This window comes from Nelusetta ayraudi, unplaced genomic scaffold, assembly GCF_046127955.1.
Source record: "Nelusetta ayraudi isolate G7.1 ecotype Tasmania unplaced genomic scaffold, CSIRO-AGI_Nayr_v1 ptg000022l, whole genome shotgun sequence".
Taxonomy (NCBI): Eukaryota; Metazoa; Chordata; class Actinopteri; order Tetraodontiformes; family Monacanthidae; genus Nelusetta; species Nelusetta ayraudi.
In genome coordinates this window covers 1035001-1059786 of record NW_027466072.1, presented here as the reverse complement: position 1 = coordinate 1059786, position 24786 = coordinate 1035001, and the positions used below count along the sequence as shown (strand labels likewise).

Here is a 24786-nt window from a genome sequence, read left to right as displayed (position 1 = left end):
TGATACCTGGGCTGTTTAAACAGGATGGTAGTCCATTGAATTTAGAAACCTGATGACATAACCTAAAGGATTGAGGAATAGACGACATGACATAAGATAAACAGTACTGCCAAAATACAAAGTTAAGCCTTTTTTTGTAAAGAAAACTCCAGTCATGAGTCCAGCGGAAAATATAAAGCAGGCGAGTGAACTGAAAAAACAACAACAACCTGTCAGTCTGACTAAAATCCTGCTTCACTCCATGGACAAACCAATTATTTGCGGCAGTAATCACCCCAACGGTGCCTGCAGAGCCCTTGAAGATAATTAAAGCCCTGCCATGTTCATGGCCTCCCCTCTGTTTTCCTCCTCGCAGGATCCGGGAGGCAGCAAAGACCCACAAACTGGTGGAGCAGGAACTGGCTCACTCTGTCAACGCCACCGCCCTGGTGCTGACCGAGGCCAAGCTCTCCAGCCCCGAGGTGAGCACACGGCAGGAAATCACCTCGGAGTGAAAAGTCCCATCCAACGATATTCTTTCTAAACGTTGCACATTGAAATTTTGGGAAATTTAATTGAAAATGTGTGTGTGTGTGTGTGTGTGTGTGTGTGTGTGTGTGTGTGTGTGTGTGTGTGTGTGTGTGTGTGTGTGTGTGTGTGTGTGTGTGTGTGTGTGTGTGTGTGTGTGTGTGTGTGTGTGTGTGTCCGCTATGAAACACTAGGGAAGTGAAAACCTATTTTTAAATTTTACACAATCTAAACTGTTATTATTACCTTCTCTTAGTGTTTAATATACCCGTCTGTGGTTCCGAATGCAAAATGTATGACAAATACCCTGCGTGTCGACGAACTGGGTGTCCCCATCGCCGCCTAGCAGAGGAAGAAGAAACACGATAGACTGTGTTTTCACTGAGATATTCAATCTCTCATTTCCTGCCGCGACTCGCTGCACTTTTCCTTTTTTTTTTTTTTGTCGTTCTTTTTACTGGCCTGGTTGCTGAGACAGTTTATATTGCACCCCCCCAGTGTTTGAGTCGCAGCACGGCCGTGGAGATTGTCAACAGCAGCAAAGTTCTCCAGGCGGAAACCAAGATGCTGCTCGATGGGAAACTGCTGGTACGTCTCAACTCTGTTGGAAATTCGTCGTCATTGTCGCAATAGCAACGCGTGTGTGCACAGTGTGTCCTTTCAACACATTGGGTGACAATCCACTGAAAATGTTGGATGTGATTCACGGCTTTGGAAAATAAAAGTTGTTTGATGGATTGATGGCTGAATGAAAAGTGGAAGTATTTCAGTCTTTTTATTCCTAAAAACTGCTCTTTTCAGTTAATATATATATATATATACCAACGGTCGACATTAGCAGACCAAAAAGACATTAGCACTCTATTGCAAGTCATCAAGTTCCCACTCTCTCTCTCTCTCCACCCTTTTCTAGACTTCTTGTCATTCGTTTAAGTTTTTTTTTTGTGCATTATAATTTTGTCTGCCGAGGCGCTCGCTGGCGTTCAGCAGCCTGAAACAAGTTCCGCTCTCATCCGCTGTTTGCCTGTTTTAACACCCTCGCTCCCGCAATGTTCAGAAGCTTTTTCATACGTTGCTAATTTGACAAGAGCGTCGCTGATTTTCATCTCGTGTAACTGTTGAGACGACGAGCCTCAGGTAGCGTCTGACTCTGCTGAAGTCATTTGAGACGAGATAAGATGGAATAAAACTGATGAGGGTAAAAAAAAAAAAACAATTAGATGCAGACGCGTAAAGATAGCTTGATGCCGCCATTAGTATAATGAGCTAAATGAGTTAGCGAGGTGCGATTCAATCTGCAGCCACAGCGCTGCTGTTTGGCAGATCATCAGCAGATGTTTATCATCACAAACGTGTGAATATGCAGGCATCGTGTGCATCGCGGTCAGGTGGAAGCAAAGCAAAAACAGATGTTCAGAGATTTGAATCCAACGCAGCAACACAACAGTTGGAAGACTTTGATTATAGTCAGACTAACGCGGCGACTTGCATGGCATTAGGGTCACACCTAAGGCTGAAATTAAGGTTCGTGTTGCGGGGGTTCCTCGTGTGCTAGAAGCCCCCACATTTGACGTGGGTGTGTCTTGGGGGGGGCTCCTGATGAACCTGCAAGTGGCCCCATGTTCCTAGGACAAAGTTGACCTTTGACCCTCATAGACTTGCATGGCATTGGGGTTAGCGTTAAAGCTGAAATTAGGGTTAGGGTTGTCATGTCACGGGTGTCATGTAAACGTACCGAGCAATAATAATAATAATAATGATCTTGGTCCTCGGCAGTCGGACTCCCCGGAGGAGGAGGAGCTGCGGTTGACTCTCAACAGTCTGAGTGCTGAGCTCCACAAGCTGGACGACATCCACTGGATCTGTCCCCTCATGCAGTGCTCCGAGGAGGTGAGAGGAGGAGAACGTCTGGCCAAGTCCATCGCCGTGATATAAACTCTTAAGTGAAATTTTTTTCTTGTTTGTTGTTCACGTGCGTCGGATTGCGCTCCCCTTCTGTGTTTTCAGGAGTCGGTCAGAAGCAGCAAGAGCAGCAGCAGCATGAAGCTGAAGATCATCCCCAAGGGGAGGAAGGAGAAGGAGAAGCTGCACAAGCAGAAGTCCAACAGCTCGCTCTCAGGTGAGCACATTGAGGAGCTTCTCCCCCTTGAGTCACAGACAGTTCATATGGCAGCCGTGTGCATTTCTTTGGCCGTAAACAGGAAACTGTTGAGATCCTGTGAGTCAAACATCCAGCAATTATCAACGCGTCATCGACCAGTATACATATACTGTCTATATTAACAAATACAGTCAACAGGAAGACATGCGCTCGGTCTCCATCACCACTGTAGTTCATGTGGGAGCCAAAATAATCCCACATAAAGTTAAATTCTGATTCCTCATTGGCTCACTGCAACCTCCTTATTTTCTACTGTCTCAGATCAACCCCTCCTTCCTCCTCCTCCTCTTCTTCCTCCTATTCTGCTTCTTCTTCCTCTTCTTGACCAATCTTTTTTTTTCATAAAAAAAGCACCTTGTTTTTCCTAATATTCCACTGAAAAAAATAATAAATGCGTGGTTATAAAAAAAAAAAAAAAAAAAAAGATTTCTTCTTCTATTCCTGGCAGCTATCAGGGATTTAGCACCATCCACTGGTGGAGAATGCAGCTACACTTGCCAGAGCAGCTAGAATTTGACATACTTATCACGCACGGTTTGGCACACAAACACACCAACCACGCGAGCACCAGCAGAGGGCGACGGCACTGCGGTGGGGGGCGGGGGGTGGTATCAACATCAAGCACAACACGCAGCAACAGCCGCAGCCTTGAATGATGGAAACAAACTGTGTCCTTTTTCAAACTCTCTGCAGGAACTCTGGACGTGAAAGACGGCGATTTCTCCGGCAACTGAGACGAGGTGCTTTGATGCTGCTGCTGCTGCTGCTGCTGCTGCTGCTGCTGCTGCTCCTCTCAATGCAAGCTGAGCAGAGGAGCTGCTCACACACACACACACACACACACACACACACACACCTTTGCTCTGGTCCTCTCCAAACACCACCCCAGGCAGCCTGTTGGAGGTGTGGATGAGGATGAGGATGAGGATGAAGATGAGGATGAGGATGAAGATGAGGATGAGGAGGCACCAGGAGTCTCCGTCTCCACTTTAACGCCATGATCTTATTTAACTTGATCCTCCTCCGCAGTCAGTGGGAGGAGTTTGGTTTCTTCTCTTGGATTTGTCCTTCGATTTTAACTTATTATAACGATTATTATTATTTTTTTCAGGGTTTTTTTTTTTCGTTCCTCTTGTTATTGTCTTAACATTAACGCCTTTGCGTTGCATCTTGTGCTCTTGTGTTTCTGCTCCAGTCAGAAAGTTGCCTTGCATAACTTGGGGACTTGCATAACTTTTTTTTTTTCTTTCCCCCCCCCCCCTCAACACAGACTTGTGTTTTACGTTGCGCTCCTCACACGGAGAGCGCGGCCAACTTCTTTTCTATCTGTCATGAGTGGTTGTGATCTTTGCGGGCTTTGCTCTACAACTTTTATCACGTTTCGTTGAAGAACTTTTCTTTCGAGGACTTTTTTTTTTTTTTTCTTCTTCTTGTTGCGACGTGCTGAAGACGAAGGCAACAAATTGAACAAACTGGAACATCTTAACCTTCTTATCATCTACTTAACTGAAAAATATCTTAAATGTTGCAACAAAACAAAAAAAAATGTACTGAGGAATGTATTTGTGGGTTTGTATTAACCTGTGAATAATGATGTTAAATGATGACTTGTAGAAGAATTCCAAACTGTTGTTGTCGTTGTTGTTGTTAATAATAATAGGCCTTTCGTCCGACCTGTGTGATTTATGGCTATGCAGCCACACTGCAAAAATAATGTCTCTGTAACGAGTCATTTTATCTGGATTTTAGCCTTTTGTTAAGATCTGACTCTGGGATTTTCAAGTTGTTTTTTTTTTTTTATTTCTAGGTCTAAATGAGATTAAGTGGCAGCCAAAAACTTTATGATCCCATCCGCTTATGATTTCACTAAGTTTCAGGAGCATTGTGAAGTGCAGCACGAGATGAAATGACTCTGTTTTGTTTGGCAGTGTTGGGCCAAGGCGTTTCGAGAGGGACGAAGTAACGAGGATGCAAAACTTCATCGTGTTTCTCTCTCACTTTGCTGTACTTCTGATTGTAAATAGGAACAAGAGTCAGTGAATATTTTTTTGTTGCCTTGTCTGTGGTTAAAAGCTATTACTACTACAACAACTACTGCTATTATTATTATTATTATTATTATTATTATTATTATCATTATTATGATTATTATTACAGTTTTCCGAGTGCTACTCTGTGCAGCTGTGTTGCCTTTGCTGCTTCCTCCTCAGCCGGCGTGCATTTAACGCGAGCCAGCCGATGCTGTTCCTGTGCGTCGCCGTGTGTAAACTTGGCCTTTCAGTCACGTCGCAGTGGACGGCTGAAGTTGCCTCAAAAGTGAGAAATCTTTTCTGTTTGAAATCCGCGGCACTCGTCTGTTTGTTTTGGAGCCGGTTTGCTCAGGGCCCCGGCGGTTCCAGCGCAAGACGATCAGAACACGGCTTCGGGAAAACAACGCAGGCCTTCGACGTCTGTTCAATACTCGGCTGCGGCCGTCCGAACCTCAATCGCGGGGTATTTATGTCCAACCTGCTTGAAAGAAGCAAACGTGAGAGCCGTTGTTCCTCGATGGTTCAGATTATCAACCTTTTTATTTTTATTTTATTTTATTTTTTTTGTTTATATATATCGATGTGATTTCTATTTAGATTTTAAAGCAAGACCTATTGGAAGAGATGCATTGCTTCACGACGGCAAGATTGACAAGAGTTCAATTTAATGTCTGAGCTCTGTAAGATGAAAGCCGAGGCAGCTCGTTGGTGTCGGTAGGCGCAGAGGAAGAATTGTGGAACCGGATCCCGTTGCGTCTCCATCGAGCCCTTTTTGCGTCTCTCTCAGACGCCATTTTGTATTTCATCGAAGCAAAATAGTTGCAAGAATCGACTCAAAGTCGTACACGCAGCGCCAGAAGGAATTCAATGTGGCCCTTTAACGAGGTTAAAGGTTAAATCTTTCGGACCGCGAACTCAAAAGTCAATTGTTGACTCCGATCGTCTGAACCTCACGACATTCCAAAGGTATTATGAAGAAACGCAGTAGTATTTCTTTGCCAAACGGAAGTTACCATCGCGGCAACATGTTGGCGACACTTGCATCATGAGTTCACACTTTCAGCAGTTCCAAACGTTTTTGTTACGCGATTTGTCAGCACATCCATGAAGTGTTTATTGATCTTGTAAGTTGCAGTTGCCCAACCTTCGGACATTGTACACGTACAAAGCAAAAAAAAACACACAACGGATGTGCGAACAAACCAAGTAGCAGAGTTGAGTAACTCTTCATAAAATACGAACTGGTCTGTATTCATGTATGAGTCATAAAATACTTTACATGCTAAAAGTGTGAAGTTACAATAAAGTGTTACTCTTTTTTTTTTTTTTTTTCACTTTTATTCTGATCAAGAAGGATCGAGCTTAACTCACTTTTTTTGTGCTTTTAACCACTTTCACTTTTAAAGTAGTTCTGTAGTTTTTGGCTTGTTTTTATTCCACACTCGTCACGGTACTAAACTCAAACTACAGGCTGTTTTTTTTGTTTTGTTTTTTTCTCTCCTTTTCTGTTTTTTGCCGAGAGGCATCGTAGATGTTGAGCTCCGGTAGAATTGTGCTACTGTATTCATAGTGTGCCAGCTTATTTTGCTTTTACACCTTAGAGGCTTTAGTGGTGTTGTGCCAAGTTTGTACCGAGTTCAGTGGGTCGACGAGCGCTCGCACCACAAAACGTGCGAAGAAGTGTTTTTTTTTTTTTTTTTTTGCGCATCACATTTCAGAAGTTTACTGTATCTTGCCTTGCACTTTACAAAGACGCAAACTCAAGTTGGGATTGGGGGGGCATCCGTGTGCATGAGTGTGTGTGTGTGATTGTGTGTGTGTGTGTGTGTGTATGTTTAAGATTTTTGAGTGCTTTTTTTAAATTGATGAGGAGAAAAAAAAATCTTATTTATGATAAATGTGTAAGGACAAAATGTGTTGATAAGATGTAAGATATCTAACCAAATGTAAAAGAATGATGAATATATTAAGATGTATACACAGCAGTTTATGGCATCAGTGCTTGTACGACTACTCACTCGGCTGCTTGACCTCCCGACTCCTGCCAATGTTAGTACACGTGGTTCTATCTGTCACTGCCACTGCAGCATCCCTCCAGACTCCAGTGTGATTGCGCCGGTTCTAAAGCGATACAGCCAATACTTTAACGTGTATTAACGCAATTCATCGGTTTTATTACAAGAATTTATATGCATATATATAAATATATATATATATATATATATACATATATATATATATATATATATATACATATATATGAGAGGGAAATCCATGTTCACCTTGTGTTAAGCCAATGTTGAAGAGATTTTTGTATATTTTTAAGAATATCTGACATCTATTCTGAAATACTATGTTGTGCTTTATGAATTATTGCGTCTGCTGAAATTTAACACAAGTGCAGAAGCCTTTTTGGCCCACTTCCCCCCCCCCCCCCTTTTATCTTTTTTTTTTTTTCGTTTGTTTATTTTTTTTTCAAGCAAAAATGTCATTTTTGCCTCAAACTTTTCAGCTGAGGGTGTAAAAAAATAAAAAATAAATCTATATATGCTGTTTAAAAAAAAAAAAAAAAATCTACTAGATCAATGGATTCAAACGCCATCATGTTTGTGCAACAGTGATTCATCTGCATCAATTGTGAACGCACCCTTTGGTCCGAACAGCCCTACATATATATATATATATATATATATATATGAATCTATATATTGAGACCGTGTGTGCAATGCTGGGAGCCAGACTAGATGTTGCACGACCTTGTGCGCTGCAAGGCCTTTCTATCGTGTTCTCGTGTGCTGTGTGTAACAAAGATAAAGTCGGCGCAAAAACCCTCTGGGAGATTAAACGAAACATTGACATGACGTTCACGGCTCAGTGTCTTGTCTCGTGGACAGTGATTGGCCGAGAAGACAGCCAGCCAGCCAGCCAGTCAGCCAGCCAGTCAGTGACCCTCACCACGATTGAACGTTGTGCATTTTTCATTTTCAGGCGCAAAAAAGAAAACAAGCGGAGTCGTGCAAACGGGTTGACATTTTTTATTCCCGAGTGTCTCACACTGTTGGGTTGGAGGTGAAGGGGGTGGGGGGTGGGGAGGTATTTGAATGCAATGGAGTAACTTTGTTTAAAAGCAAATTCGACTGACTTCACGTTTAAATGTAACCTGAGAAATTGTGTCGTTAAACCAAATGCATTGCACACGTTGGATGAAAGGAGATTATTTTGCAAGTGAAGTGAAGGAACGAGGAACTCGAGGCATCAAAGCTATATGAACGAACACATGGAAAATGAATGAAACAAAAAAAAAGTGAAATAAGTTTTGTATTTTAGACGATCTAGAATAGCCACCCTTCGTATAAAATACTGTAAATAGAACACAACATATTGAGGTGTTTAACAGTTTGTTTGTTTTTGCCACATTAATCCACTTATCTCGGTCATATATTTGGTGTCTTCAAGTGTGTGTCTACGGTGCAGAAAGTAGTCAAGATAAAGAAGAAACTTTTGACTGGAAGAGTACTTACAGAGAAAATGTCGGCCATTTGTTTTGAAGGCACACAACTCAATCCAGTAATTTCAATAATTAGTTTGCTAGACGCGATGGAACGTGGCCTAGCGTTTTAATTTTGTGGAATAAAATTGAGTGGTGACTTCCTGATCAGCGAAAGAATGCGGGTGGTGAGACTCCACCAGCTGAGAACCGCCGCTGTTCTACTGGAAGAACTTCTACTACTCCAGCTCTGGCATGTCCTCGTACTCTCCCTGCTCCTCCTTCCTCCACTGCTCCTCCTGCTTCCTCCTCTCCTCCTCCGCCCTCTTCCTCTCCTCCGCCGCCCTCTTCAGCTCCTCCTCCACCCCCTTCCTCTGTTCGTTCTGCGCCGCCCCCTGCTGCTCCTCCTCTGTCTTGCGTCTGTCCCTCTCCTCCTGCTTCTTCTTCTTGTACTCGGGCGTGTCGTAGGCCCAGTCGTCGTCCGAGTCGCTGATGTCGTCGTCTGCGATGTCCCAGTCGGGCTGCGCGGACTCGGAGGCTTCGGTCGGGTCCTCCGGCTCGGGCTCGGGCTTGTAGTTGGGGTCCTCCAGCTTCCCCCAGGACACCCGGTCGGCTTTGCGGAGGACAATCTCCACTTTGGATGGAACCATGTTCACTGAGCTGTTTTTGACATCAACCACCTGGTGGTGGACAATCACAGCAATTGGACGCGTTAGCCTCATTCTGGTTAGACACTCAATGGAGCCCCATCATAGTGGTTTCCAGGGTCAATGGGTTCATTTTACTGGTCTACTTGCAACAATGAACCAGGTTTGTTTGGTGAGGAAAACTCCTCATTCGAGCAGCACAGGCCTCACAAAACAGGTGCTGTTAGAAATGACCCCTCAGCTTAAGGTGTGGTGAAAAAAAGTGTTGACGCATTCAACTCACCCCCCAGAAGTGGAATTCCCTCTTGAAAACCTTGTTGTCCTCGAACTGGATTTGACACGACAGCTGAGGGGGGGCGGGGGGGGGGATACAGAAGATGTGAATATTTACAATAATACGTTTATGGGGTTAACGTATTATGTGTAAATGAGCTCATTTTGGCACACTTACAAACTGTATATGTTGTCTAACTAAGATTCTGATTACTGTGCAAACTTGTGTGGGCAGCAGTAGGAAGGTGTGTGTGTCATTGCTCATATCCATCAAAGAATTTAAAGGGGTTCTGCTTCGGTCCAATATCCACTGCTGCTACTGGAGGGTGACGGTGGCAGACTATTTTTTTTTTTTTTTTTTGTATGAGTAGTTTGGCAGAGCGCCTCCAGTGAACCAACAGAGCACTGCAGCAGTGTTTGAACGCAGCATCTGAAGTCGTGTTTCCACTGTGGGTGGAAAAAACCTCTGAGGCCACCTTCTGTGTTTTCAATTTGTGCGTGTGTCAGAGTCTCGTTAGTTTCATGACATGAGCTCATGAGATCACTCAAGATGCCTCCAGAGCAGAGCTGGGTGAACATTTTAACTGGCGTGGCCACAATGGGTGGTAAAAAATTTAACAGAGGGGCCGCAGCAGCAGCAGATGGAGGGAGTGTTTTGGTGAGCCGCCTCACAGGAGGAACAGAAATATCATGGGATGTGTGGAAAACGTGTTTTAATGTCAATTGTAATTGAGCAAAAGCAAAAGTTGCTAACAAAATCAGTGTCTGCGTTCAGCTCTTTATTGAAATGACTCTTAAAACAATGAAGAAGAAAAAAATGGAAGGAATTGCGGCTATTTTATGACCGACTGACTATTAATGTCATCTCTTCAAGTCCAACGGGAAGGAATTAAAAGGTTAACGGGCCACGTAATGGCCCCTGGGCCATAGTTTGCCCATGCCTGCTCGGGAGTGTAGTGTATTGAGGAAGTGGTGCGATAAAAAATGTCAACGCTCACCACCGTCCGGTTGGCTTCGATGTGGGAGTTGTCTGGGACGGCGTTCTTGGCGTAAATTGTCACGATGACGTTGTTTCCCGTCTGGTGCCAGTCGTGTCGACACGCCACCTTCTTTTTTCCCTGTGAACACACACACACACACACACACACACACACACACACACACCAACATAACCTGTTGATCTCGAAACATCTCAGTGGCTCCAGGAAAAAAAACACCTTTGTCCATTTTTCCAACACATCCCAACTCATTTCAAAGTTCACGTATGAAATGAACAGTGAACTCATGTTTAGAATTTAGCCCGTGGCCACTTCCTCCTCCACCGTCCCACAAAACAAGCGAGCAGCATAGTAAAAATCAATACATTAAAAGTGTGCTGGAGGCAACACTTTGAATAAGTGCTGCAGTTGCCAGGTTACGAGTTAACTGCAGGAGCGGAGGAGAATCTCGCAGTAACTCTAGAGTTCAGCACTGCTCTGAGGGAACAGATGAGCAGGCCTCTCGCCTGGCTGGCTGGTCAGATGCTTGCCGACGAGGAGTTCCCACCGTCACCTCAGTTCATGTTGCCACTTCCAGTTTGCATCTCAGGACATTACGCGAAAATACACTCATGTCAATTAGTCTAGCGTGGCTTTTGTTGTTGTTATTTTTTTGCTACAGTGTATATATATAGTGACCTGTCTCAACAAGTTGACCAATCAAAGAGTAGTGTGGCCAAATGTAGTGCTCCACCTATTGGTCAGGGGGTGAAATTGTTGCTATATCACATTTAAATTTATTAAAAAAAATAGCAAATAATTCTTTTTTTTTTTTTTTTAAATCAAGATTAATTTCTGCCTTTCATTGTTTTCTAATTCTGTTATTTTTCTTTTTTCTCTCCAAATGTATGTAAAACAATCCTCACCCGGGCGTCTTAATTGGAACCAAGTGAACACAAAAGAACTTATTTCCTTTTTGATCTTTTGTATCATTATTTCTTTCCATAACGGTGCAACTAGACCCACTTATCACACGTGCATTTTGTTGAATGAGGTCGAATGAAACGAAACGTGACGCCATGAATGAATCCAAACTGAACACGTCAGGAGGAAGTCCAAGGACGAAGGAAAACTGTGTTTCTGTCCTTCGTTAAATGAAGCATCATTTGTAATTTGCTCCAAAAAACGAAAGTGAAATATTTTGTGATAATACTATCATATGCAATATTTCTGACATTTCATTATAGGTTGTTTTTTTTTTTCCCTTTAATGCGTTGTTATGCATTTTCCGAAGTGGGTCTCTCGCCTGTCAGTAACTTCTGCAGGAATACAATGTGAAAGAACACAAGTATCCTTCTCAGCGGAGTGGAGTCACCTGCAGCCAGGTGTTCACAGTCCTCTGACTTCTCCATTCACCTTTGCGTTCATCCTTTCTAATATGTGGAAGGTCCAAAACAAAGCAGGAGTTTTTGTTTGTTTCCGCAGGCTGAGAACAGGAGACCCTGAGACCTTTAAACAAACACCTTCTCATGCTGTTCCCAACAGTCTCACCCAGAAATGGACCCTACCTGCTTATGCACCCAGCAGTGTGTTCCAGTGGTGCAGCCCTTCTGGTCCAGGAAGGCGTTGAAATCTGTTGTCCTTATGCAGCAGCAGCTCCAGTACTTGTACCTTCAAGAATGAAACTGGTTTCAGTGGTTATAAGAACTGAATGAATGTTTTCCTTTCAGTTTGTCAGAAATTCTAATGCAGCTAAACTAATTTGAGAGTGACCCTACTGTGAGTCATGATTAATGCATTTCTGAGGTCTGCTGTAATTTCATTTTTGTTTGTCCTTACAGGTTCCTAATTAGTGGCCTGATCTCCATTTGTTTTGCAGATTTATCTTTAATGTATTGTTTTTATTGCGTGACCTTCATCTGAGTGTCCTTGTCTTGTGTAGAGCCGGTCTAATTACAGTGCACAGGGAGTTATGCATATAAAGACTAATTATTATGGGGGTTTTTTTCTCCAGTTAATTCTGCATAATGCAACATCTTGACTGAATAAAATGGGAACAAGTAGCAGTGGGTCTTTGTTTCTCACCCCTCATGGAAGACTGGACCTCCAGGGTGGTGGCTGCAGATCTCCTTGTCGGTCTCCGGACCTTGATAGACCTAATGCACAAAGACAACACCAAGATGACTCATATGACCACTTTTCCACATAGCAGAAAGCAGTTAAAAATCAGAGCCGGTGCTTGGACTGATAGGTGATAGCATATTGATTTTTTTTTTTTTTTTGCATCATTTTAATATTTAATTTAGAATGACTGTTAAAGATATAAAATAAGCAATTGTCATAACTTTTTCTCTTTGTTTTTGTTTTTTTTTTTTTTGCTTGTTTGTTGTCTTCTTATTTGGCCAAACCACTTCCTGTCCTCAACCAACAATGAAATCATTGGTGGGGTTTTTTTGTTTTGTTTTGTTTTTTTTGGACGTTTTCTGTAGGTTTAAAGCATTACCAATATGTGGTATACTAAGACATTCATACAAATAAATTACTTACGTGGATCTTACACGATACATGTTTGTGAACAGAAGAAATAAGAATAATCTGAAATGTGTTGTTTCCCAATTCCCTTTTTGACCACCAGGTGGTGGTGTTTCTAGGGTCTGCAAGAGTTGATCAGACGGAATAATACATGAACTGAAGCGTCTGGCGCTTCTCTGTCTGTCTGTCTGTATGTCTGTCTGTTTGGGGTTGACGGCGGAATTGTCACAGAAGTCACTTCAGACGCGCGCACAGACGCGCTCGAGTGAGTCGACCAACACTCACTGTTTTGCATCCCGAGTTCTTGCATCTGGTGCCTTGCATCACCGTCTGACTCTCTGCGGAAATGAACATTATGGAAAAAAAAAAAATCTCCAGTCAACTCCGTGCACGACAAACACTGTTAGAATGTAGTTTGTAAGTGCTCTTTAAATGTGTGGAGGTAAAACTGAAACAAATTTTCCCAGACCTTGAACAATAAAGTTATTTCTTTTTTTTTCTTTTTTGTTGTCTTTTCTGCCACTATGATGTTTTTTTTTTTTTTGTTACTTTAACCTATCTCGGGTTTACAAGAGAACTGCACGTTTGCAGTTATAGAAAAATGTGTCAAACAAAACAAACAAAATACACAAATCTTGAAGGAGTCATTTTTTCACCAGCTGTAATGTGAACAAGGCCGTGTCTTTCGCTTCTCATCTGCTTGTGAGAAACTTGTACACGGTGCAGGTGAGAACTGCGCTGAAGATAATTCCACACACTGACCCAGTTTCTCTTTCTCGGCCTTCTTGCTGAGGTCGAGCTTCTCCAGCACCTGTGCCAGCGATGCAGACACCTTGTGGGGGATCTTGGTCATGGCCTCTTCTGAACTGCACGCGGCCACCGACGGTCAGCATGAAAACCGAGCATGAAAACACAGGATGAGCCTATGCGTCAAAGTGGTACCCAAACATTTGTTCCAGCGGACACAGCTGTGAAACGGGGCTGCGTGAGGAGAAACACACACATTCCACTTTTCCAAAGCGAGGAACGAGGAAGCTGCGAGCTACACACCTCGGCCGCTCCCTCTGCAGCGTCTCAGCAGATTTGGGACCCTGGAAGATTATCTCAGGCCCGTTGGTGTGTTTCAGCCCTCCCTTGTCTGAGGACACCTCTGGTTGCAGTGGCTCCTGGGGTTTCTCATCACTGTGGCGCCCGTGGGTGCAGCCCTACGCACAATGCAAATCAGTTTGATTTAAAAAAAAAAAAAAAAAAAAAGGGCATGCAAATAGTGCAAATCTTCAGGGATTATTTCTTCAAAAAAAAAAGGAATTTCATTTTGGTGTCTGTGTATTTACCCAGCCTTAGTGTGACTTTAGCAGCCCAGCCTGTCTATTTTACACCGTTTTAGTGTTAGGACGCTTGTTATATTGTAACATGTCAATACATATCTCACAGTGGCATTGTTTGGATCGGTACATACAGTGTCCTTTCTCTCTACAAAACCTATTGGAAGCAAAAAACACATCGAGTCCTTTGTGTATCAACGGCTCCCGTGTCCAAGATATGAAATGGCTTGTCTGTTTTGGTGATCAATACTTTTCACACATGCAGCTTCATATTTATGTTGCTAAAGTGCAGTTATTAAATGTGTTGGAAAGCTGCCTCTTAACAAGCTCTCACAGCTTCCTTATTGCTATACAACAGCTGGTCAATATTCTTGAAAATATGGACTTGTAATGATGCTCTAGTTCCATCCAGTACCACACTGCACTGTCTTCAGCCACCTATCCGGGTCGGCTCAGCGTCCTTAGCCAGAGAGGACAGCGCGCAGCTCTTCCAATGGCACCTCAAGGTGTTCCCGGGCCAGCGCGTCCCTCCAGCAAAACACCCTGGGTGGCAAAGCACCTCCAGGAAGGCATCCTGGATGCCTATTCCACCTCACCTGGCTCCTCTCTATACAGAGGAGCAGCAGTTCTACTCTGAGCTCCTCGCTCTAAGCCTAAGGCTGGGCCTGGGCCCAACCAGCCGCTTGTATTTGTGACCTCATTCTTTGGTCATAAGGAGTTCTTTGGTGCTCAAGGCTCATGACCAGAGGTCACCATGTAGATCGACGGGTAAGTCGAGGAGTTCTCTCTTCACTGCGGGAGGTAAAGATCGGGTCCACTGTTCCATGGCCAGGATGAAAACCACAATGTTACTCCAGAATCTGGGATTGGATAAAGGTCTGGATCCACCTCCCACACCCTGGCAGAGACCTCACCGACTGAGGAGGGTCATCGTAGAGGAGTCACTCCTCCTTCTTGAAGATCGTAACCACCACCCCACTTTTGCTGTAGTGGTACCACTGAAACATGCTGTACAGCAGCAGATCTGATGACACGACCACAAAGTCGATTATGGGTCTCCACCCTTGGTCGCCCAATGTTCAAACATGATGTTTGTTCCTGACGAGCAGTGACTAGTTCAACAACTAAACACCACTCGGGTTCAGATCACGCTGGCTGTCCCTCCCAATCACAATTGTCCAGATCGTGCTGCAATTGCCCATGTGGGCCTTATAGTCCCCCAGGAGAGCAATGAAGCCGCTGTCCAGCTCCAGACCCAATGACTCCAAGTATGATGGATAATCTGATTTGTTGTTTGCTACGTACACACACACAGCAGTCAGGACCTGCTCGTTCAGAATCAGGGAGTCAACACCTGCCCTCCATCTCAACCATAGCATCAAGGAGGGTCCAACCCCTCAAGGGCTTCTAGAGCCAACATGTCGAGCTCTGTGAGCCGTGGGCCACTGGCTGTTCCACATGGCTGCCATGGATCCCAGTGGTTACTCCTGTGGATCGTGGGCACACCGGAGGACCGACCCACTGCTTTGGGCTGAACAGGCCCATTAGGCAATAGGAGGTTGTATCAAATGAGGGGTACAATTGGTATAGTACCACTGCAAATGCATTCAAAACCAACTGACGGACGTCAAAACTCAAATTCAACACTGAGGTTTCATTTCAGCCTCTCATATCGATGCTGCTGTTACCTTGATGGACAGAAACTCTGAAAAGTCTGTTGTCCTCTTCCTACAGCAGGACCAACCCTGACGAAAAGAAATACACACAGCATGTTATTAGCATTACTATATATGAAAACTGAGCTTCAAGTATTTTTTTTCATGATCATTTCCAAGTGTTTGTTTTTATTCTTAATATGTTTAACATTTTTACTATTTTACCTTAAGAGCATCATGAAAGATGGGAACACCAGGATGATAGATGCAGGAATCTGTTGCAGGAGAGGAAACATCTTTAAATGGCTGCACACACACACTCACACACACACACACACCGAGTCAGCAGGGTCCACCAGCTGCTCACTGGGGTTAGCTCTCCCAAAAAGGAAGCGGCTTGCTAGAAAGATCGCTGCCTCATGCTTTTGGAGACACATGGCGTTTGAACTGCACCAGGCCGCCTCACACTGTCTGGGACACAAACAATTCACTGACGCCCCTCTCACTTCCCGTCCACCTGTTGCGCTCAGTAAAAATAGGAATAGATAAATAAATAAATAAATAAATAAATGGGGGGGAAAAAAGAATCAGTTTGAAAGGCCAGAACAGTCTGTCTTATCATTCAAACTGAATGACTAATACACTGAGACACGGAATGATCATTTTGTCCAAATTAAACTGTGTAGCGCTGAAGCAATAATTGATCAGTATAACCAGTCTTTAGTACTTCAACGAGGGTAAACAGCAGTGGTGGTGGTGGGGGTGCAGTTTTCCAGGATTGTGGCCTTAAAAGATCGCGCCGCCTTTTGAAACGTCTCATTTTAAAGACTTTGGAAAGACAGAATAGGTCGATGGAACAAACCATCACACATCACTGTACAACAAGTACTCAGTCTTAATTTGACTGAGCCACCAGAGGTTTATCTAAGTGACAAATGGAAACATTGCTCCAGTGATAACAACCCGGGCAGAGAGCGGAACAAACACCCGGAGGGACTCACCGTCCTTGTTCTTGTCAGCGTCAAACTTGAGGCCGCAACCTTTGTTGTAGCACAGCAGAGCCATGACACCCGGCTTGGTCTGCGTCTCCTGCTCCGTCTCGTCTGGACTAAGTAGCTGCTTAGATCCTCCAGAAGCTTCTCCGGCAGACCAGAGAGTCTCACCTCCAGGAGAGAGCAGAGAAGAAGTGGGGCTCTGCGTCACTCTCTGTGCTCTGGCCCTGACTGAATGAAATATAAAAATAGCAGCCCCGCTCCCTCCTCCCCCCTCTCAATTTGCAGCTGTCCAAACTTATCTCGGGGGTGGACATTCCTCCTGGTGAGCGTCGGCTGTCGCAACCAGGCCGGCTGCGCGGTGGCACTCAACAGTAGCAGCAGCAGCAGCAGCAACAGCAGCAGCAGCAGCAGCAGCAGCCGCCACAATAAGACGGAGAACCTGTGGGTTCCTGTCACTCTCTCAGCCCCTGGATCCACAGCAGGGATCTCAATATACTCTCAATGGATACTGGGCCATTTCAGTGAAGAGGAGAAATACCAAGGATTGTTTCAGCTGTGAGATTGAGGAAGTTTTCAACAGTTCATTTTGGGACAGATTGTGAAAATCCAGTCAGAACTCAAGTATCTCACCTCCCCCCTCTTTTGTTTCTTTTGGCCGGGGTCTCTATAATAAAACCTCTTTTTTTTTTTGGCACACTTGAACTGTTTGTGGTGGCGTCCCTTTTTTTTTTTTTTTTTAGATGTTCGGTCTTCTAATTCGTTCGAGTTTATTCGTTGCGGCCGTAACAATATAAACTAAGGTCTTTAATTTGAATTTCACACAACCCAACATAGTGCAGACTGGATCAGGCATTGGCAAACTGCAGCCCGTTAAGCTTTTTTTAATCCGTTAAGCTTTTTAAAACTTGAAGAAATGATATTAATAGTCAGTAAGTCATATAATTGCTGTATGTCACCAGTTTTTTTCAGTGTTTTCAGAGTCATTTCAATAAAGAGCTGAACACCGTGGGGCTTCAAAGACAGATATTTTGTCAGAACTTTGCTTTTCTTCATTTTCAAGTGACATTAAAACACCTATTTTCTGCATATCCCATGATTTATTCTTTCCTCCTCTCCTCCAAAACACTCCATCCATCTGCTGCTGCTCCGGTAGCAGCAATTTCACAGATTTGAAGCAAATGCTTCGGAAAAACATCTCGGCACAAGTGGGAGGTTTTGTCCAGCATTCAAAAAGATTTGCTTCACATTCTTACATTCCGCCATGTGGGGCAGTTAATGTTGGTGACAGTGTTGACAGTGACACTAAAGTATTGACTTGAATTGAATACAACCCATGTCAACAGCGCCAATCAAAGTCTTTATTATAAAGCAAATGAAGTGATTCCAAGGAAAGCACTGCGTGCGTTGCTGAATGCAACAAGAAAAACATTTTAACAAAAAAGCAGCCCTGTAATGAACTGGAGACTTGTCCAGGGTGTCACCCTGCCTTCGCCCTATGACAGCTGCAATACACTGCAGCAGACCCCCGGCACCCTGAGGTCAGGAAGAAGCGGGTACTGAAAATGGATGGAAATTTTCTTTTTAATTTCATTCATTATGTCTCAGCCCACATACATTTTGTATTCCCTCCATCCATCTTCAATACCCGCCTCTTCCTGAGCTCAGGGTGTTGGGGCTCTGCTGGAGCCTCTCCCAGCTGTCACAGGGTGACGGCAGGGTGACACCCTGGACAAGTGGCCAGGCCAGAGGACAATGTAATTGAATGCGTTGTGTCTCTGCCGTTATGCGTCTGTTCTGCTCTGACGCGTTTTGCTTACAAATTTAACATTGGCATTCAACATTAATTTCACTCATTTAATTCGATTGAACATTCAGCCAAAAGCCTGAGCCTGCTGCTGAGCACTTCAACGCTAAACCATCTGAACATCTGAACCATCTTTCCAGTTTCTAAATCAGCGTCTGCTCTTGTACAAACAACACTAATTGTTCCCAGCACATTCTGGAAAGTGTTAGCCGGTGACCAGGAAGCCTTTAAACGCCAACACCGTCATCAGCATCAGCAGCAGACGCGCTAATGGTGGGAAAACTGCAAACTAAAACACACAGTTAAGACTCACTTAACTGTGCTTAACTCAGTGCTCTGTTTGTTTGGGCTTTTCACTTTACGTACACACAAACGGCCTTGATATTTGTTGATATTTGTGCTTGTTGTGACGCAGCCGCCTCAGTGTGTTGTTGACAGTTCTCCCGCACTGTGGGATTAAAGCTGTCTGGTTCCCAGCTTAAGCGCAGAAGAATGAAAGCATTGGGGCACATTTGTTCAGAGGCCTTTGAGCTTCAGTCACGCTGACAGAATTCAAGTTGCTGGCTTTTCACATTGACCATCCAAAAAAGAAAAAAAAGGAAAAAACCTCCAGAAAACAGAATATTTAGCAATCTGTTTATGACCATCTGATAAAATGACTTCGTTTTAGCTCCCTATTAAACGTCCAGTGTGGGAAATTTGGCTTGATTTATGATTTTTCATACTGGGAAAAGCCGTAAATATATAAATACACACACTAATATATTGCCCGTAAATATATCAATAAGAGTACACTCAAAGTACAATAAAAGTAGTTTGGTTTTCGTCCCCTTAGAACGGTTCTTATTTATATATAAGAATACCCATGGATCAATAAGGGTCTTACTCCCAGTTAGTTACCACCTTGCACCACCATATTTCTAAGGAAGCCTGGTGTGGTCAATCCAGCTGCCTGACAACAGCACGTTTCATATTCAGGGCAGCTGCTCTTGTCCTCAAATAAACCAAAGAAGAAGAAGGGGGATGAGGTAACCAGGTTTGTGTGCGCAGGCCACCGTAGTTCACTGGCAAGCTTGGGAGAGGGAGGGTGTGCGAATGAGCGCTGCAATCCAAAATCTGACCACTAGATGGCAGCATTTTACACCCTGTACTTTTAAAACAACTGCTTGGTTTGAAGTATCGTCGTTACTCACTTGTAGAGGTTCTGTCCCTTTGTGGACACAGTGTCCGTCACACCGATGGTGACTGTGGTACAGAGTATCTGTCACTTCCTAAACAGCTCGTGATGGGCAAAGTAAACATGATTCTTTCCCAAAGCAAAGAAGAAAGGTTGTTTTTTTGGGTTTTTTTTTCCTTCATAAAAACTGACAGTACACATCTTTCAAAGAGACGAGATTCCAATGAAAAGTGAAAGTTGCACGGGACCTGATGAGCTCTCACTTAAAAGGCTGCGCTACTCGCATCCCCTCCAGCGCTGCAATTAAAAATCAGACGCCGCTCCGCTTGACATTCCAAGGTCTTGAAATTTTCCCTTTTTTTCTTTTTTTTTTTTATCATCTCAGACTGAGACATGCATTGTGAATGTGCTCGTGGGCCTTCGGCGGGACTGCGGCAGCATCACACACAGAAAGCAGACAGACGCTTAGGAATGGAAAATGACTTTATTTGTTAAAAAATCAAACAAAACAGAAGAAAAAAAAAGAGAGACAAAACAGATCTCGAGAGTAAACAAGTATACTGCTGTAAAATAAAAAGCCTGTGATTTCCATCGACTGCAACATTGGCTTCGCCCTCCCATGCTTGATACAATCCATATATTTCTGCTTTAAATAAATAGAGGGAAGAAAATGTACAAAGAGACGAGGGGGGGGGGAAAGGAAACACCAGAGAGATTAGAAGTTGGACTACTGCGCATAAAACATTTGGCATCGTTGAGAATTCATGATTGATCCTGATGTGCGGCGAAGTCGACGACCCCCCCCCCAACCCACCGCTTCGATGCATTCGGAAAACATAAAATAAAATAAAGAGCGAAGGCAACGTGACGCAACTGCAGCTCGTGTCGTCTCCAACGCCCCGTGTTGCGAATGTGTGCATTTCTTTATATACAGAATAGTGAGGCAGCAATCCCAGGGTTCCCATCCAAACACACACAAGACGCAGGATCAAAGAAACGTGCGAGAGATCTTTGAGTCGACACGACGACAAAACAAAACCGAGAAAAAAAAAAAAAAAACGACCTCCCTTCTCTCGTTCAAAACCTCCGCAGAGGCTGCAGCGCAAAGAGAGACCCACAGGTGGCGCCACAGCAGTTGGGGGGAGCCAAAGGGAGGTTCTGCTGCACAAATGTGACATATTTGGAGGGGGGGGGGGGATAAAAGGTAACACAAGCACGGCTGGTCGTTTAGCTACAGCTGCTCCATCAGTACCTGGTTCTGCTGCCACTGCGACCGTCAAAAAGAAAGAAAGAAAGAAAGAAAGGAAGAAAGAAAGAAAGAGTGGCGCCACCTGCCGGTCATTCGACCAGGGCACCGGGACTTTATTCAGAATGGGCACAACAACGACGAGAAGGATATTTAGTTTGTAACATCACCATCATTCACATGCTTCTTGGAGGAAAACGAGACATTAAAAAAAAAAAAGAAAAGTCCACCCTGCACTCAGCGGCCTCGCGTCCTCTCTCCATGGACCGGCCAGGCGGAACCATCACTCCGATGGACCTGCAAGATCTGATCGTGGAGGCAGAACGGCGGAGCAGCAGCAGCTTCAAGAGCGGAGAAACTCCAGCCACAGGTTTGGCATCTCTGATGGTTGAGTATGAACACCAGCGTTCAAAGGTTTTGGATCAGCGACTCATTTCCTGCATTGTAACCAACAACCTCCATGACATAATCTACTGGAGCGCTCCAAGAACATCATCAGTCAGGATGTGCTGCTGAACACATTATGGGATGGCTGCGACACTTGTTGCCTTGCGTGTCCAACTGAGTGAATATCAAGCGTGCAATATGGGGCCATCATTCCAGTCCAGAAGTCGAATGCTTTAAAATTGCTAAACAAACCCCCCAAAAAATTAGAATAGAATAAAAGCCTTTTTTAATCACACATTGTGGGAATTTGCATAATTACAGAAACAATATAGTGCGGAAGAAGGGAAGTTATATTCATTACAAAGAAACGGAAAATGAAGATATTTTAGAAACCATCTAAAACAAACCATCAATGAGCCAACAAAGCATCCTGGTTCATATTTTAGGCCTACTTACTGTTAGGGCGATTGAATTCTCTCAACCACTTTTAATTAGACGTTGGAAATGGTTTTCATGACACACTAAAATGTTCCCGTACTTGTTGAGATCATCTTGGCTGATTTTCTTTCACTCATAATGATCGCAGAGCAGAGCATTCAAGACCATTACTTAATAAAAACTGGTTATAATGGAGAAGTGAGTCAGCGACCCCAAACCTTTGAACGGTGGTCGTAAATCCTATCAACAAAAAAAAACAAAACGAGAGAATAGAATAAAATAAAGGAGCCGGCACGCTCAGCAAACTCCCTCACTGGGTTTTTTTTTTTTTTTTTTTACAAACTTGGAACCCAATCACCAGCTTGGAGGAGCTGTAACAGTGACCGCTGGTGGCTGCAGCCAGTAACATTTCTCAGCGCTCAGTGAGCAACCAAGAGAACCTGCGAGGGGCCAGGACTCGGCACCATGCAGTGAACTCTGAACCTTCCATGAAAATAGAGGCAGAATCACATTAGAATGAAAGGCTGAATACTGACCGATACCGAAGTATGTATGGAGAAGTCACGAGTCAAAGAAACAGAATGACTCACTCGATGCGACAGTTTTCCGGAGGGTTTTGACCCGTGGCGAACGACGACTCTTGAGAGCGCGAGCACGCCGAGGACTTGATTCTGATTCAACGGCCGTCTCCGCAACAACAGCCGCCGTGATTAAAACTGAATCTCGGTGCCAAGGCAGCGGCATCAGTTGAAGAAAAACGCAACAGTCGTTGGACTCGGAAACCCCAAGAGACGAGTCAATCCGTTTGGAGCAACAAGTGTCCCTGACAAGGACACTGCTCACTTGACAACCTGCAGTTTGGGAACAACGCAAACGTCTGAAAGCAGTCCAACGTTTTATGACATCGGTTCAGTTTCTGGGACAAAGTGAAGCTGAACGACAACCAAAAGTGACCTTCCGTGTTTTCTTCATGCGAGTCTGGAACCTTTTTGTACACAGACGTATGTGTTCCCTCGAGTCTTGACCAGAATTTCCCCTGCTGGTTCAGCGATAATAATCATTATACAACAGCTGATTGACTGTCAAAGTGACCAAACTGAGTCGTCAACAATTTCTGAAAAAAAACAAAAACACACCCAACTCTCCTGACAAACAGCCGGACATCCCAGTGTCTGCCTGGAGCTGCCGCAGCAGCAGCAGCAGCAGCAGCAGCAGCAGCAGCAGCAGCAGCAGCAGTACAACCGGAGTCCCTACGAAAAAAAAACAAACAGCCGATTTTGGCGGAGGAGAAGAAGAAGAAGAAAAAAAACAAAAAACGACTCTCGCAGCCAGAAGCCAGAAGAGCAACAGCAGGAAGCTGGTGAGAAAGAGCGAGGAGCAGGCGTTTCATCTAAAAGGCTAAAAGACAGAGGAGACACCAAAAGAGAGAGAATAGCTACAGTCACTACAGACACTGGCGGACGGTGGGGTGGGGTGGGGGGGGGGGGGTTGAGGTGGAGAAGCTACTGCAGAAAGGGGCTTCAATCAGGACGGACGACACGGTGACGAGAGGCTAAGCTAACACGGCAGACAGGGAGCGTGGGGGAGCGACATCAATCAAACAGCGACAGAGATGGACGCCAGCCGACAATCTAGACAGGAAGTGGTTATTATCATTACAACTTTTTTTTTTTCAATTTTTCCTTTTTTTTTTTTTTTTTTTTTTACATATCTACAGACAGGAAACGGCGACAGCTATAGCGTAAGAAGAAAAAAAAAAAAAGCATCCTATTGGTAGAGCCACTATACAGAGGTAAGAGACTGACGAGAGGTTCTAGAGATTTTCAGAGCAGCTTGAATGAGAAAAAAACAAGTGGAAGATCACCAACACTGGACAATGAGCAGGAAAGACGAGGAGGACAAGGAGTTTGCAAGCAAGGATGGCAGGGAAAAAAAACAACAATCATTTGAAGTTACCTGCCGCAGTGGCTGGTCGATCGTTTGACAACGTTTCGATGCGAGACCCCAGATTCCTTTTTTTTTTTTTTTTCTACAAACATCAAATCTTCTCTTTACTGAACTCTTTTTTTTTCTCCCCGAGCCGGAAAAGCTTGGTGATGGCCGTGACCTCGGCCGGCCGGCAGGACGGCCACTTCAGTGCAAAACATTTGCATGTGCATTTTGCAACAAAATTTGTTTCTATATATATAGATATATATATATATAGATATATAAAAAAATTAAATAAAACAACTACGTTTTTTTTTTGTATCAAAGTCGTCCGGCTCAAATTTGGCCTGATTTTCGCGCTCCCAGAAAAATAGCCCTCAATGAAAAAAACAAAAACAAAGACACAAATGTGTTTGACGGACACACAGGTGTGCACGTGAAGTGTACCTACAGGTCAAACCGGCGCTGATCCTTTGGCTGAGCGGCGGCCATGACCTCTGACCTCTAGGAGTTCTGCTGTGACCCCCCCCACCCGACCCGACCCCTGAAAAACATTTCAAACGAGGGACTAAAAGGACAAAAAGCCGAAAACCTTTGATTCAGTGCAATTAAAAAGTGACTCTCGCTCGATTCAGTAACTCACTCAGCGCTGCTGTCATTGATTATTGGCACGTTGATAATGTAGATCTGCTCATGAAAAGGAAGTACCTGCTGAAAAAGCTCTCGGGTTGAGAAACGCGCGACCTCCGGGTGGAGCCGGCGAGCGACGCGAGGACGAGGGGGAAACAGATACACACAGGTCAGTCACCTCAGGCGAGTCGCAGTAACTCATGCTCTTCTGTGTCTTTCACGGGAGGAGGAGGAGGATACAAATGTCTTGCTCGGAGCGACGTTGCCCAAAAAAATAATGATAATAGTCACGATAAAATCTTGAATCGTAATGACGCTAAATGCAGGCGCAGCGCGGGATCGCTCGTCATCATGGCTGAACTTTTCATTCAGTTCCGAGTACAAAATTGTTGACCAAAAGGGGAACCAAGCTGACACGGAATGAAGGTCCTTACACACCGGGCAATAAGCCCAAATAAAGGACGCAAAAATGCACATTTTTCCTGTACAACACCCTAGCGCGAGGCGAATATGCGTATAAGATTCGCTAAGCGAATGAAGTTCGAATTAAAAAAAGGAAAAGGAAAAAAAGAATAGAGGTCTTTGG

At 44.2% G+C, this 24786-nt stretch overlaps 2 protein-coding genes across 3 annotated transcripts in view; one reads left to right on the top strand and one right to left on the bottom strand.

The window, feature by feature from the left end:
* Nucleotides 1–6016, top strand: part of LOC142889338 (diacylglycerol kinase delta) — a 63598-nt gene extending 57582 nt beyond the window's left edge. For both annotated transcript variants that reach the window (XM_076028005.1, XM_076028006.1), the window contains 5 exons: nucleotides 356–461; nucleotides 1006–1095; nucleotides 2284–2397; nucleotides 2515–2626; nucleotides 3362–6016. In XM_076028005.1, coding sequence (XP_075884120.1) covers nucleotides 356–461; nucleotides 1006–1095; nucleotides 2284–2397; nucleotides 2515–2626; nucleotides 3362–3402 — 463 coding nt within the window. In that variant the 3' untranslated portion in view covers nucleotides 3403–6016. The remainder of the gene's footprint in view (nucleotides 1–355; nucleotides 462–1005; nucleotides 1096–2283; nucleotides 2398–2514; nucleotides 2627–3361) is intronic.
* A 1951-nt stretch (nucleotides 6017–7967) lies between these two features.
* LOC142889339 (cysteine and histidine-rich domain-containing protein 1) lies at nucleotides 7968–16811 on the bottom strand. The gene is made up of 11 exons (XM_076028007.1): nucleotides 16596–16811; nucleotides 15820–15869; nucleotides 15628–15684; nucleotides 13665–13819; nucleotides 13377–13480; nucleotides 12900–12952; nucleotides 12168–12238; nucleotides 11651–11753; nucleotides 10104–10223; nucleotides 9116–9178; nucleotides 7968–8865 (listed from the first exon to the last, which is right to left on the bottom strand). Exons 1-11 carry the CDS (start codon nucleotides 16657–16659, stop codon nucleotides 8425–8427), a joined length of 1281 nt encoding a protein of 426 aa, XP_075884122.1. The 5' UTR covers nucleotides 16660–16811; the 3' UTR covers nucleotides 7968–8424.
* Between the last annotated feature and the right edge of the window lie 7975 nt (nucleotides 16812–24786).

What these genes read in the sequence shown, in the direction of transcription:
- LOC142889339 (XM_076028007.1), bottom strand. Translation starts at nt 16,659, where the DNA reads ATGGCTCTGCTGTGCTACAACAAAGGTTGCGGCCTCAAGTTTGACGCT. An exon ending in TCTTTCATGATGCTCTTAAG is followed by an intron (nt 15,685 to 15,819) that starts GTAAAATAGTAA and finishes TCTTTTCGTCAG; the next exon opens with GGTTGGTCCTGCTGTAGGAA. An exon ending in CTGCAGAGGGAGCGGCCGAG is followed by an intron (nt 13,481 to 13,664) that starts GTGTGTAGCTCG and finishes GGCCGCGTGCAG; the next exon opens with TTCAGAAGAGGCCATGACCA.